At 54.5% G+C, this 13,597-nt stretch overlaps 1 protein-coding gene across 3 annotated transcripts; it reads left to right on the top strand.

Moving 5' to 3' along the window:
* The first annotated feature begins 928 nt into the window (after positions 1–928).
* ST6GALNAC6 (ST6 N-acetylgalactosaminide alpha-2,6-sialyltransferase 6) lies at positions 929–10,241 on the top strand. Of its 3 annotated transcripts, XM_045288592.1 has the most exons (5): positions 929–1,022; positions 1,186–1,350; positions 6,076–6,463; positions 9,181–9,284; positions 10,155–10,241. In XM_045288592.1, the coding sequence occupies exons 1-4, from the start codon at positions 1,008–1,010 to the stop codon at positions 9,240–9,242; spliced, it is 630 nt and encodes a 209-aa protein (XP_045144527.1). In that variant the 5' UTR covers positions 929–1,007; the 3' UTR covers positions 9,243–9,284; positions 10,155–10,241. The 3 variants fall into 3 exon arrangements, with proteins under 3 accessions (XP_045144527.1, XP_045144529.1, XP_045144528.1); XM_045288594.1 differs by lacking the exon at positions 6,076–6,463 and having other exon boundaries at positions 9,177–9,284; XM_045288593.1 differs by lacking the exon at positions 10,155–10,241 and having other exon boundaries at positions 9,177–9,278.
* Positions 10,242–13,597: the final 3,356 nt, after the last annotated feature.

The following is a 13,597-nucleotide window of genomic DNA, read 5'->3' as shown; positions in this document are numbered from 1 at the left end:
CTGAGTGCTTAACCACTGTGCCACCAGGGTTCCTTATTACCTTTATACAGGTAGGGAAACCAAGGTCTGGGGAGTCGTTGGGCCTGGTGGGGGACCGTGCTGGAGCAGGTGACAGAATGGGGCAGAGCTGAGCTTGGCCCCTCCCCCAGGGCTCAGGCTGCGGGCAGGAAGGAAGCAGCAGCCCACGACAACACCGTGTCACTGAGGTCTCCCCTGCCCTGAGTGGGGTTGTGTCCAGCCATCTAACTAGTCAGCCATGGAGCTGGGATGAGAAGCAGTGAGTCCCCATGTCCTTAACGGTCAAGGGGTTACTGGGGTTACGGGGTTCCTCGGTGAGAGTCCCGCACCTGGTGCACTGCTGGGAGCCAAAGTACAGGGGAGGCCTTGTCTGTGCCCTCAGAGAGCTGACTCCTGGAGGGTAGGCGAGAACACAGTTCAGGGAGGACGAGGGAGGCTCCTGGTCCACTCCGGGCCTGGATGAGGAGCAGAGGATGCCAGGTGCAGGAGGGAAGGGTGTCTCAGGCAGAGGGGACTGTTGATGGCAAGACTGGGAGGGAGGAGAGAGAGGAAGGAGTTTGGCGCCCACTCTGTGGAGGTGTGTTGTGTGACTTTGAGGCCCCGGGGAACTGAGACAGGGTTTAGAGTGAGGGGAAGCGGCGGGTACAGTTTCCGCTGTTTGGGGGCCGGTGCCCTCTCAGGGCAACCGCTGTCTAGGAGGGCCTCCAAAAGGAGCAAGGGGCAGGAAGGGAGTGCTCTGCCACCTCAGGCAGGACCCTGGCCCTCTGGGCCCTCAGTGGTTCTGTCTACGAAATGGCCTGTTGTTCTGGTGTGGGCAGGAGAGCTGGTGGGGAGTGGGCAGGGGTTGTCCTGTAGCCTAGGACCCGCTGGGCCCAGGGAAGGATTCTTAAATCATAAAACTTCCTTGCAGGTGTGACCCCTCCTCCCTGCCCCCAGGCCCACCGGCAGGACACTGCCCCCCACCGCTCAGCAGACGCCAAGGGGGAGAGATGAGTAACAGCAAAGTAAGTCCCTTCTGCTTCTTGCCCCCCATCTGAGCCTCTCCCCAGCCCTGTGAAGCCGGCCCCTTTGGTGCTGCCTGGAACAGGCCAGCTCCAGCCTTCTTCCCTGCCAGGGAGTGAGAGCCTGCCCCACGGCTAGACCCTCACCAGCCTCTCCCCTCTCCAGGAGCAGCGCTCGGCAGTGTTCGTGATCCTCTTTGCCCTCATCACCATCCTCATCCTCTACAGCTCCCACAGTACCAGTGAGGTCTTCCACTACAGCACCCACCGGCCCGTCAACGTCAGAAAATGGAGCATCACCAATGGCTACGTCCCTCTTCTTGGCAACAAGGTAGGGCCAGCTACGTTGAGAACAGCCTGCTGGTTGATACCCCCAGCACTGCTCCCTCTTCCTCTTCCTCCTCCTCCTCTTCCTCTTCCACCACCATTCACCCTGTCCCCAAATCCCTGCTCAAGAGAACATGGACCACAGGAGTCTGAGACTTTGGCCTCCAATGAGTTTCGCCCTTGGCTGGCTGGGAGAACTTGGTGAGGACCCAGTCCTCGCGGGCCTCCCTCCTCTCCAAGCACCAACATTATTCTACCATCTCCTGAGTCACAGTCCCTTCTGGAAAGGTCTCTTGGGTGGTCACTTGGGCCCCTGACAACACGAGAACAGTGTGCCAGGCCTTGTAGCCGCCAGCAGTCGGGAGACTAGCCCTGGGAGGTGGCATCCTTGCAGTCATTGAACAGGTGGTAAAACGGAGGCCCAGAGTGGCCAAGTTTCTGGTCCAAGGCCACACAGGAGTGGGAGAAGCTGGGGTTGAACTCAGGGGTGACAACCACAGCCACGCTCTTTCTGGGACCTCAAGGCTACCCCACGCTGAGGTTTCAAAACTCACTGCTGTCGAAGCTGAGCTGTGTGGACCCCCTCCCCAGAAGAATGGGATACAGAGGACAGCACTGAAAATATAGCTCGGGGAGAGTGGCGGGTCTGTCCAGACCATGTGGGTGCAAACTAAGAGGGAGAGAGAGAGAAAAGAAAAACCTCATCATGGCCCACCAAGCCCTGGGGACAATTTCCCTGCTTGGAGCAGCCAATGCAGAGAGGACTGTAGGGCCAGCCCCACCACGAGACACAACGTTCCCTCCCTGACCCACAGGACTACAGGGGGCAGCACTGGAGACACAGTGTGGAAAGTGTGCCCAGTCTGCCCTACGCATAGTGGGGTGAAAAGCAAAGGGAGTGTGACAGGGCAGCAAAGTAACCAAGTAACTGAGGAATCCTGAACATAGACTTCTGACTGGGGAGGGCTCTTCACCTCATTAGACCCAGTTGGAAAATACTCAGAAAGGTCAGCAGACAGACCTGGGACTATCGATTTTTCCTTTTTTTTTCTTTCGCTCTATGTCTGTCTATATATGATAGGACAAACAATCCTGAGGAGAAAACAATGGGACCAGTGGTCCAGGGGGATGGGGTGGGGCATGGGAGAGGGTGCAGGGGGCCAACAAACTCAGGAATAAAGGAACAACAAGAGATCTAACACTGGCAAGGAGGGCGTATAATGCCTGGTACGGTTTGATCAAATGCAGTGCATCTGAGAAGAATTACTGAGGACCGAGTAGAGGGTGAACATGATAGTGGGACAGGAGGAAGGTGAAAGGAAACAGAGGAAAGATGTTGGAGACAAAGCTATTTATAGAGACATAGCAATAGGCATGTATATATGTAAGTATATTAATTTATAATGAAAGGGATGAAGGTCAATGTACATATATTTACATGTTAAGTATTAAGATAGCAGGCAGACTTTGGGCCTCTATTCAAGGTCTCCCCAAACACAAGAACACTTTGTTCTAAGAACCTGCCACTCTTTGATACTCACCTTCCCTACTCACTGAAGACAAAGTAGGTGCATAGGCAAATGTGGTGAAGAAATTGATGGTGTCCGGCTATCAAAAGATACGCATCTGGGGTCTTACAGGCTTGAAGATAAACAAGTGGCCATCTAGCAGAGAAGCAAAAAATCCCACATGGAAGAAGCACACCAGCCTGTGTGATCATGAAGTGTTGATAGGATCAGGTATCAGGTATCAAAAGATCCCAAACAAACAATTATATTGAAGTAAAAGAGTGGGGTTGGAGTGGAGACTCAAAGCCCATCTGTAGACAGTTGGACACCCCCCACAGAAGGGTTACAAGGAAGGGACGATTCAGCCAGGGTGCAGTATAGCTCTGACCAAACACACACCATTCCTCTAGTTCCAAATGCTTCCTCCTCCCCACTACCATGACCCAGTTCTATCTTACAAATCCGGCTAGACCGGAGCACACACCTTGGTACAGATAAGAGCTCAGACACATGGAATTCAGGACAGGTAAGACCCTCAGGAAGGAACAGCAGTGGGAGTAGTGATATCACGAGGGTGGGGAATGGTGGGGGCAAGGGGGTGGGAGGGGGAGCAAGGGGGAAACTCATGGGTTATATATCCACCCCCCAGGAGGACGAATAACAGAAATGTGGGTGAAGGACGACAACAGAGTATGTAAGACACAAAATAACAATAATACAGCGAACCCTTGTTTATCACGGTTAATCGGTTCTAGACCCTACTGTGATAAATGAAATTCCGCGAAGTAGGATTCCTTATTTGTAAATCAAATATTTTCGTAGTTAGAGCATAGAGGACATGAAAAAACACCCTTTAGTCACCATTACACTCGTATTACCCAATTTATTAAACGAAAAAGGGAAAATACAGTAAAACATTTTGGATGTTACAGTTCTCATTTATTATTTATTATATTATTTATGGAATCTAGTTTACAGTATTACATATTTCACATACAGTATTATTATACATAGTTCTTACAAATACTGTAATCAATAGCCTATGAAATGACTTAAGGGATGTACTCTACAGGTGGGTCGCCGTCTTTTTCCTCTGAAGGAGCGGGTGTAGGCAGTGGGTGCTGTTACGCAAAAACCGCGATAGAGTGAAGCTGCAGAAGTCGAAGCGCGAAGTGGCGAGGGTTCACTGTATATAATCGATCAAGAATTCACGAAGGTGGGAGAGTGGGGAAGGGAGGGGACCTAAAGAGGAGCTGATACCAAGGGCTCAAGTAGACAGAGAATGTCTTGGGAAAGGGGATGGCAGCATATGTGTGCTTGATACAGTTGAATGGTGGATTGTTATAGGATTTGTAGGAGCCTCCCAGTAACAATAATGAAAACACTGCCGTCGAGTTGATGCCGACCCATAGCAACCCCATAGGATGGAGTAGAAATGCCCCTGTCGGTTCTCGAGACGGAAACTCTTCACAGGAGTAGAAAGCCCACATGGAAGCATCCTTTTGCATCCAGGTATCCTCATTTAAACTTCCTTTAAATCCTGGTATTGCCCCAGCCTCTGCTCTGCTGATTAAGGAGACCTAAACCCCCCCAGTTAAACACACTGCCACCAAATCAATCCAGACTCACGATGACCCTCTGCAGGGCTTCTGCGACCATCAATCTTTACAGGAGCCCACAGCCTCATCTTTCTCCCAGGGAGTGGCTGATGGGTTTGAACCCCTGACTTTGGGATTAACAGCCCACCGCCTAGCCCACAGGCTACATGGGGCTCCTTTAAGGTGGCATAGTGGGGCCAAAAGTTATCCCTGGGGACTTCGGCGTGCCTTGGATGGCTGTGAAACTTTAGGTCGTATTTCTGGGGGTCCCCCCATAGGCCTTCTGGGTCAAGGAAAAACTAGTTGGCCCAGGCCCAGGAGGAGGAGGACGTCTCCCCAGAAAGGCCTGCCCCCCAATCTCTGCCTACCTCTCTCCCCTCCCTTCTTTGCAAACCCACCAGGATTTTCTTCAGCACTTTTGCTTTTACTTGGGAGCCCTGAGCTCTGGATACATCCTCACCTGGGAAAGGATCGACAAGTGCAGTAGAGACGTATTGGCATGGAATGGAGACTTTATCTGAGAAACCCTGGGAAGAAGGAGAGAAAATGGTGGAAGTCAAGAAGTGGAACCGGAGTGTGGGTGGTAGAGAAGGGGAAGAGGCAAACCGGCCTTGAGTTGGTTCCTAGCCTGGTGGGAGAGCACAGACTGCAGAACCTGGGGAAACTAGAAGAGCCATCCGTGGTGCTACATGTGCATTAGTCCTGGATCTTGGAGGAAGGCTGCCTGGAGGAGGGAGCATTTGAGCCGAACTGGAATCTCATGGGCAGCAAATTGGCCCCAAAGAGCAGGTCACTCCCGCCTGGCCATGTCACTGCTGGGGAATGCAAGGCTCAGTCAGAGTGGCCGTCACACCCTTTCCTTCATAATGGAATGGTTGCCATGAGTTGGAATTAACTCGAAGGCAACAGATACAGAGGTTTGTTACCTTTGCTACTGCTGTCGTTTGTGTATAGCTGGCGAGGAAAGGTCCTGGGTGCGTTTGGGAAGTTGCCCTCTTTGGGGAGCTGGGGCTGAGGCTGAGATTGGGGCCTTGTGGTCTTGTAGCCCTGCGTCCCAATCCTGGCCCTTTACTCCTGTGGGACAGCCTTACACTCCTCTCTTATTTTGCTTGGCATCTGCCCCAACCCAGGCCCTTTCTTTGAGTTCTCCACCCACTGTTTGTTCCCCCTCCACAGTCTGGGCTTCTGCTTTGAATGCTTTTCCTTAGCTCCATTTTGCCCTTGTAGTTTCAGCTCAGAGAGGCCTCCTGGGACCAAGTCTCTAAAGTGGCCCCTCCAGTCTCTCTTGTTCCCCCCCCCCACACACCGCCCTGTCTTCTCTCCTCCCTGGCACATACCATCACACTTGGCATCGCTGTGGATCATTCTCCTGTCTACTCCCTGTCTCCCTGACTGCATTTCTCCAGGGCAGGAGCTGGCTCCGTCTTGCCCTCACTGATACAGCGCCTGTCCATTCTCCAGTTTGCTAGAAATATATCGTGGATGTTGAATGAATGGGCTTCCATTTCTAGGTCTTTAAGACGGGCCTGCTATTCCCTGTCTCCTGGCGGCCTGGTGTATGGAGCACAGGGCCTGGCATGGAGTGGAGAGGCCCTGACGATGTTCGCTCTCCTTGCCCTTCAGACGCTCCCGTCCCGGTGCCGCCAGTGTGTGATTGTCACCAGCTCCAGCCACCTGCTGGGCACCAAGCTGGGTGCCGAGATCGAGCGGGCTGAGTGCACCATCCGCATGAACGACGCGCCCACCACCGGCTACTCGGCTGACGTGGGCAACAAGACCACCTTCCGTGTGGTGGCCCATTCGAGTGTATTCCGCGTTCTGCGGAGGCCCCAGGAGTTCGTCAACCGGACCCCCGAAACCGTGTTCATCTTCTGGGGCCCCCCGACCAAGATGCAGAAGCCGCAGGGCAACCTGGTGCGCATCATCCAGCGGGCAGGCCTGGCGTTCCCCCACCTGGAGGCCTACGCCGTCTCTCCCACCCGCATGCACCAGTTTGACGACCTCTTCCGGGGTGAGACGGGCAAGGACAGGTACCAGCCTCTCGCCTGCTGCCTCCTCTGGCCAGCCCTGTGCTTCTGCTGTGCATCGCTGCTGCCCAGCGCTTTGGCTCACAGCATGCACTGCTCTGAAGTGTAGTCACACTCTGGCCCAGGGCTCCTGGGACAGTTCCCGTTCTGTCCATGGGTCAGTTCTAACAGTCACTCTGTGTGGCTTTGTCTCCTCAGAGGGACTTCCTCCCAGCATGCTTTGCTCTAAGGACACGCTGACCTCATCAGGCCCTTGTCCCGATGATTCTCTACGGGAGAGCATCCTCCCACCAAGCCTTAATATGCGAGGGCAAATCTGCACCCAGCATGCCTTTCTCTGACTAGCCACCTCTAGAGAGCTCTCTTCTCAGCATGCCTTGCTTGGAAGCAACAAGAGGTCCTACACGCTCTGTTCTAAGGTTAAGTAGTCACACCTAGCATCTGTCTAGGAGAACTCCCTGTAGCATGCCTAATGGAAAGCCTTGGCTGTGCCCAGCATGGCTTGCTTAAAAGCACACCATTTTCCCCAGCCTGCTATATTCTGAAGCCAGATCATTCCCAGCGTACCTTGCTCTGACTCATCTCTAGGGAAGCTCACCTTGGACCTAAGTTTAGGCCATTGTTTTCTAGTAGAAACACAATACAAGCTACATATGTAACTTAGACGTTTACTGTGGTCACACTGGAAAAATGAAAACAAACAGGCCAAATGAAGTATAATCTGTTTTCATTAACTCTGGACATGTTTTTGTTGGATTGAGAACTAAATACATAGATTTTTTGGGAGGGCGGGCACTGTAATTTTTTCAAGCCAATGGTTTGTTACTAGTCTGGAGAAATACAATGGGTCCTTTGAGATTCTCTATGCAGATAGTCATGCATATGCAAATGGAGGAGCTGAAGACAGGTTTAATTTTTTATCCCAATCCGCCTCCCTTTTTATTTTGTTGTTCTTCTTGACTGCACTGGCTAGAATCTCCAATATAATTGTATTGGAAATCCGATGAATAGGCAGCCTTGTTTTTTCCCCTGGTCTTTCCGGCTCTCCTTGTGGAATGCCGGGAGCTCCGGGTTTTTACGGCTCTCCTTTACCAAATCCAGGAAGTCCCTCTTTTCCTAGTTCTCAGAGTTTTTATTATGACTTGATGTTAAATGTTAATCACCCCCGCCCCTTAATTATATGATCATGTGGTTTTCCTTAAGCCTGTTAACACTGCGGATGGCATAATCGATTCTCAACTATTGAATTAGCCTTGTATTGCTAGAGAAAAGGAGGCCTGGTGGCGCTGTTGGATCAACATTGGCCTGTTAACCACAAGGTTGGCAGTTCAAACACCACCAGTTGCTCCTTGGGAGAAAGTTGAGGCTGTCTGCCCGTGCAAAGATTTATAGCCCCAGAAGCCCTAGGGAAGGGCCGTCATGAATTGGAATCGACTGATGGCAGCAGTGGGTTGGCTTTGGATTCTGGAATAGTCTTCCCTTGACTGTATGTAGCGTAGTGTTCTTTGCAAAGACTGCTAGGTTTGATGTGCTACTCTTTTGTCAGGCGTCTTTACGTGTTCACAGAAGACATTGGTTCACAGTTGCTCGTCCATGCTGCCCTCTCTGCGTGGCATGGGGTTCTCGTAGAGCCGGCCTCCAGACGGAGATCTTTTCTGACTTTCATTTTCTGGAAGCGATTCTATAGACTTGGTATTTCTTCGTCTTGAAATATTTGCCCAGAATTTGCCGAGGAGACCAGTTGAGTCTGGAGAGTTCATTTTGAGAAGGTTTTCAGCTATGAGTTTGATTTCTTTCATAGAGGAAGACGGGGCGAGGGAGGGGCCTTCAGAGTCCATGGAAAAATTAAATGAAAGGATAACGGGATTATCCCACGAAACTTTAAAAGCCTCCGTGCAGCTTCTCTCTCTCACCCTGGGTGAGCCTTGGGAGCTTGTGCCTTCCAGGAATTGGCCCATTTCATCTCAGTTGCCACATGTACTCAGACAGCGTTGAGTGTTGGGTTTCCTTGGATCCCTTTAAGGCCTACCTGGCCCGTGGGGCTGTCACCATTGCCTCTTTCACCCCTGGCATATCTTTTTTCCCTCATCAGTCATGTGAGAGGTTTATCTCTCATTTTAAAAAAACTTTTCAAAGAACCCTCTTTACTCAAATATTTTCAGTTCCACATGTAGCCAGCCAGTGTCAGAGAAAATGATGAAGGAGCGTCGTCTTGTTTTCCCCTTTGGTAGTTTCTGAAACCCACTGGCTGTACTACACTGTGGACTCAGCGTCCCCACAGGGCTACTGCCGTGCCCACCGTAGTGGACAGCACAGCTCCAGGGCCTTCGCTACATCTCCCATGCTTTGCTGTCACTCCCAGCATGCCCTTCTGTGATTAATCTCCCTGGGGGACTCGCCTGGGACCGCTGCTTCTAGCATGCTCTGTGGGCCTGGTCACTCCCCGTGTGCCCAGCTCTGAGCAGTCTCCCCAGGAGAGTCCGCACTGCTCCCAGAGCAGTTCTATCTCCGTCCTCCCCCCGCCTCTGCTAGCACACCCTGCCCCCACCGGAGGGCTGGACAGGGCTCATGAAGTGGGAGGAGGACTCCAGTGAGTGAGTGGGAGGACTTCTGGGAAATTCTGGGCTGGGCCATTCCTGCCTGCCTGCTCCCTCACCCCTGCCCGCATGCCCCTCTTCTTGCCCTTCTCTGCTCCAGGCAGAAGTCTCATTCGTGGCTGAGCACCGGCTGGTTCACCATGGCGATCGCGGTGGAGCTGTGTGACCACGTGCATGTGTACGGCATGGTCCCTCCCGACTACTGCAGGTGAGCTCTCCCAAACAAGCCGGCACTGCCGGGGCCACACCAGCTGCCGGCCCAGGGAGGAGCTTGGAGACTTGGGGTGTCTCTCAGGGCCTCTAAACCATGACATTTAGACCGTTCTCCGGAAATCTAGGCTCCTGGGAGTATCGTGAGCCTCCATCCCAAGTTTAAAAACAAGACAAAACCAGAACCCATCGCTGCTTGGACAAATGCAGCTCTCCCGAGGGGTAGTTTCCAAGGCTGTCCTCCTTCTTGGAAGCAGGCTGCCTCGCCTTCTTCCCACAGGAGGGCTGGTGGGTTCGAACCGCCAGTCTTTCCGTTAGCAGCCGAGCACTTCACCGCTGTACCACCAGAGCTCCTTGCCCCTAAGGTTAGCCAGCACGTGTGTTACCAGTAATCATGATGATCATGATTGGACAGCCACTCTTTGCTATGTGCTGACCGTGCCCCAAGCATGGACCCTGGTAGGGTCTCAGTTAATACCCCTCACAGGAACTCTCAGGGGCAGATGCTGTCCCAGGACTGCCCCCGCCCCCCAATTCCTCCATGGAGGACATTGGAGGAGGATATTTTGAGGGTCACCTAAGGCTCCACCAACATTAGAGAGGGGCCCCCACACCACATACACCTGCCCCCTCTTGAGGGAAAGGAAAAGCGTCCCTTGTATTTTTTTTTAAAGTGTGAAGATCTCAAACCTTAGCCTACCCTGTACCCATTTTGCACATGGGGAGACAGGCCCCAGGAGGAGCAAGGCTTGCCCCCCTCCACTGAGGGTCCCACAGGAGGCCAGGGGCTGGGAAGTCTCGCCCTGCTCTGGTCCGGGGTCTCACTGGTGCCCGCCCTGCCCTAATGGCCCTGATCTGCTCTGCCCAGCCAGCGTCCCCGCCTGCAGCGCATGCCCTACCACTACTATGAGCCCAAGGGGCCAGACGAGTGTGCCACCTACATCCAGAACGAGCACAGCCGCAGGGGCAACCATCACCGCTTCATCACGGAGAAGAGGGTCTTCTCGTCCTGGGCCCAGCGGTACGGCATCTCCTTCTCCCACCCCTCCTGGACCTAGGCCGCCCACCCGCCTGTGGGGACACCGTCACGTCACAGCACCGCCACAGGGAAGCCGCCCCGGCCCAGCCGCTCACCTTCCTCGGAGCACCTCCTGGCCAGTCATGGCAGGCTGCAGCGCTTCCTGCCGGCCGGGACCTGGAAGAGATGTCCCCTCCAGCAAGTCGGACCTGGCGATAGCTCTTCGCCAATCAGGGATTTGGGATCCTACGTGGTTCATCAGGGGTGTCAGGGAGGTATTTCTGTCCAATCAGGGTTAGAGCATAGTTAATCAGGGTATGGGGCCTGTTTCTGAGTCGATCCAAGACCAAAGACATGTCTTTTCCCATGAGGCCTTGGTTCACGGCTCCAGAAAGAGACCCCCAAATCACTCATCAGCTGGCGGGACAGTGGGGTTCTGTCCCAAGAAGCTGGGCATTCTGTGTGACACTCTTGCCTCCCAGGGCCAGAAAGAGACCCCCGTGCCTGGTGGGAGCTGCATAGAACCTGAGCCGGGGAATTTGTGGGGGTCACAGAGGTGGAGGCCCTGAATCTGGGTCTTGACTGACTGTGGGCAAGCCCCCCTCCCCCTATATGGGGGCCCTTCTGCCTGTGGAGTCTGAGGTCCCCCTCCTCCCTTCCCCCACTGCCCCGCTGCCCCTGGGTGGGGTCTTCTGCCTTCCTCAGACTGGACCCCTCTAGCTTCTCCTCTGTGCTGGGTGTCTAGGCCCCTATCCCCACTTCCTTCTGGAAAACTAGGGTATTTTTGTACAAGCTCCCCGGGGTTGCAGGGGACTCTTGACAGGAGAGAGACAGACCTCAGTGGTTTTCTTAGTCCCCTCAGCCCCTCTGGCATGAGCGTGGTTCCTAAAGAGCCAGGTCTCCTTTTCGCCATCCAGGGCCAGGCCCCTCCACCTGCTGGAGGAACCAGGCCTGGGCCTTGGGGCTGAGGAAGGGGTGGGGTCCCAGTCAAACTTGGGGTTCACGTGGCCCTTTTGTCTGGAGTCATTCGGGCCTGTGTGGACTCCCAGGTCTCCCCGCTGGACCTGGGATGGCTGTCGGGCGGGAACCCTGTCGCCGCCCGTGGGCTCCCGAAGGCACTTCATTGCTGGAAGTGGGTCCGCCCCCTGTGTGTATGGGGGGGGTGTCTTTTAGGACTTCCTAGAGGGGAGGGGCTAGGGCAGAGCTTGAGGCCAGCAGGCATCAGTTGCACTTTGGGTAGGGGGCGAGTGACTGCCCCAGACCAGGGTTTTATAATGATTTGTATGGGAATAAATATACTGGAGCGCTGCCTTGCTTTCTTGGGTCATCAGAGCCCAGCAGCGGGGTGTGCACTCAGCCCTCATGGCCCCCTCACCCCCCCTCCCACCCCAGCTGTGAGCTTCCTCCGCACAATGCCCCACCCTGGGGGGGGGTGTCAACCTTTTCAGCCCCAGGAGCCCCCCTGCCTGTGGCAGTCCTGACCGCCTGGAGACTATAGAGCTGGGAGCATGCCCACCTAGCCTCTCTGCCCCTACCTCTTCCTGCCTGGGTGACCGTGGGCAAGCACTTGGGGCCCGTCCTTTGGGGAAGGAGACCAGCGACAACTAGACAGGGCTCTGGAGGAGCCCAGTAGGAGAGGGCAGGGAACAAGTTCAGCTCAAAGGGTCCCTTCCATCTGGAGGGGGGCTCTGAAGACCAGTCGCACAGGCTGCTGGCTGCTGAGGGCCTGGGAGGGGTTTCCTGAGGCCAGGAAGCTGAGGGGTCTTGCAAAGGCCTGTGGGCAGGGCTTCCTGGCTGGGAGAGGGGAAGGAGGCGGGAGGAGAGACATTCCTGCGAGGCAGAGGGAAAACTGCCAAGCTCTGCTGGAGGCTGCACAAGAATGAGCACGGGGGTGCAGGGACTGGACCGGTCCCAGCCCCCCCAGCCCGAGGTGGCAGTGGGCCTGACCCAGCAGGAGGCTGCAACCCCTGCCCCTGGCTGGTACCAACCTCACCACACAAAGCCTTGTTTACCCAGGTTGGCAAGCGGCAGGGGGTCCCTGACTCCAGGAGATTACAACCTGTTTAGGCAGATAGGATGCCCTTGGGAGCTGAGGTGGAACAAAGGCCTACACGGGCAGCCACCCTCCGTGCAGGATCCCTCACTACCCCACCCCAGCCCCGCCTGGCTGCTGGGGAGGGAGCAAGCACTGCCGGGCACAGGGCCAGCTGGGTGGAAGCAAGAGGGGCCCCTAGCACTTGGGAGCCCACAAGCCTCTTCAGTGCATAGGAAACCACTGGGAACACACTCTTCCGCCACCCAGAGTCATCGCAGTGGGAGCGACCCAGGAAGTTTGGATTGGAGGGGCTTTGGGGAAGGAAGGTGGGGTGACTTCTGAGATGGTAGAGGTCACACAACAAGCAGAAATGTGCCACGTGCTGCCCTGGTGCAGCAGGCATCAGATGGAAGACAGGCATAGGGCCTCGCTCACTCCGCAGTTTGGCCACAGGGGAAGAAGAGCACTTGTGCCAGATGGCCCACAGCCCTGGATGGCAGGCGAGGGCGGCCCAGGGCTTCCTGCCTGGAGAAGACAGGTGAAGGAGCCACAAGAACAGGAGGTGGGGGAAGGTGTGTGGCCAGACCCAGCACTGGGGGAGCACTCTGCAGGGACAGGGACACCTGCCACATCACTACAGGGGGGGCCTGAAACCCCAAGTGTGTCTGGGTATATGTGGATATGACATGCTTGCCACCTCATTGCAAAGACACAGGCTTCTAGCGAATCCCATGTCTCCCAGAAGGCCCTGGCTCTTCTGTCTGCCTGATGGGCTTGGAGAGGAGACTGGTAGGAGAGTGTGTGCAGGGTTGGTGTCCAAGGAGCGCCTCTGGGGAAGCTCAGGTTAACTTTAAGATGATGAGGGCAGGAAGCCCCCCAGAGCTTGGTCCCCAACCTCGTCTACCCCTCCGATTCTCACTCCCTTATGTGGGACCCAGGGCCACAGGGGTCCCTGTGGTCCGGCCATGAGTCTCAGAGTGAGGCAGCTCCAGAGTTAACCCAAAGCTTGAGAGTCCTTCTTTAACCCATATCGCCTTGAAACGTTCTCAAAAACTGCTTGCATTCTCACACGCTGATGATTTTAGGTATTTTAGAAAGTATATGTTATAACTTACACGGTACAAATGGTCCAAAGTAGAAACTGAAGGCATTTCCAGGTGTGTTCTCTGTTTTGTTTTCTGTTTTTAAATCATTTTATTAGGGGCTCATACAACTCATATCACAATCCATACATACACCAAATGTGTAAAACACATTT

Source organism: Echinops telfairi, unplaced genomic scaffold (genome assembly GCF_000313985.2).
Source record: "Echinops telfairi isolate 266 unplaced genomic scaffold, ASM31398v2 ScPeMD7_22;HRSCAF=79, whole genome shotgun sequence".
Taxonomy (NCBI): domain Eukaryota; kingdom Metazoa; phylum Chordata; class Mammalia; order Afrosoricida; family Tenrecidae; genus Echinops; species Echinops telfairi.
The sequence above is the reverse complement of the archived record's forward strand: the minus strand, read 5'-3'. Positions and strand labels throughout refer to the sequence as shown.

Excerpts from the sequence above, each read along its gene's own strand:
- ST6GALNAC6 (XM_045288592.1), top strand. Across the intron at positions 1,351-6,075 it reads TCCCTCTTCTTGGCAACAAG|ACGCTCCCGTCCCGGTGCCG; the intron begins GTAGGGCCAGCT and ends CTTGCCCTTCAG. Across the intron at positions 6,464-9,180 it reads GTTTGACGACCTCTTCCGGG|AAGTCTCATTCGTGGCTGAG; the intron begins GTGAGACGGGCA and ends TGCTCCAGGCAG.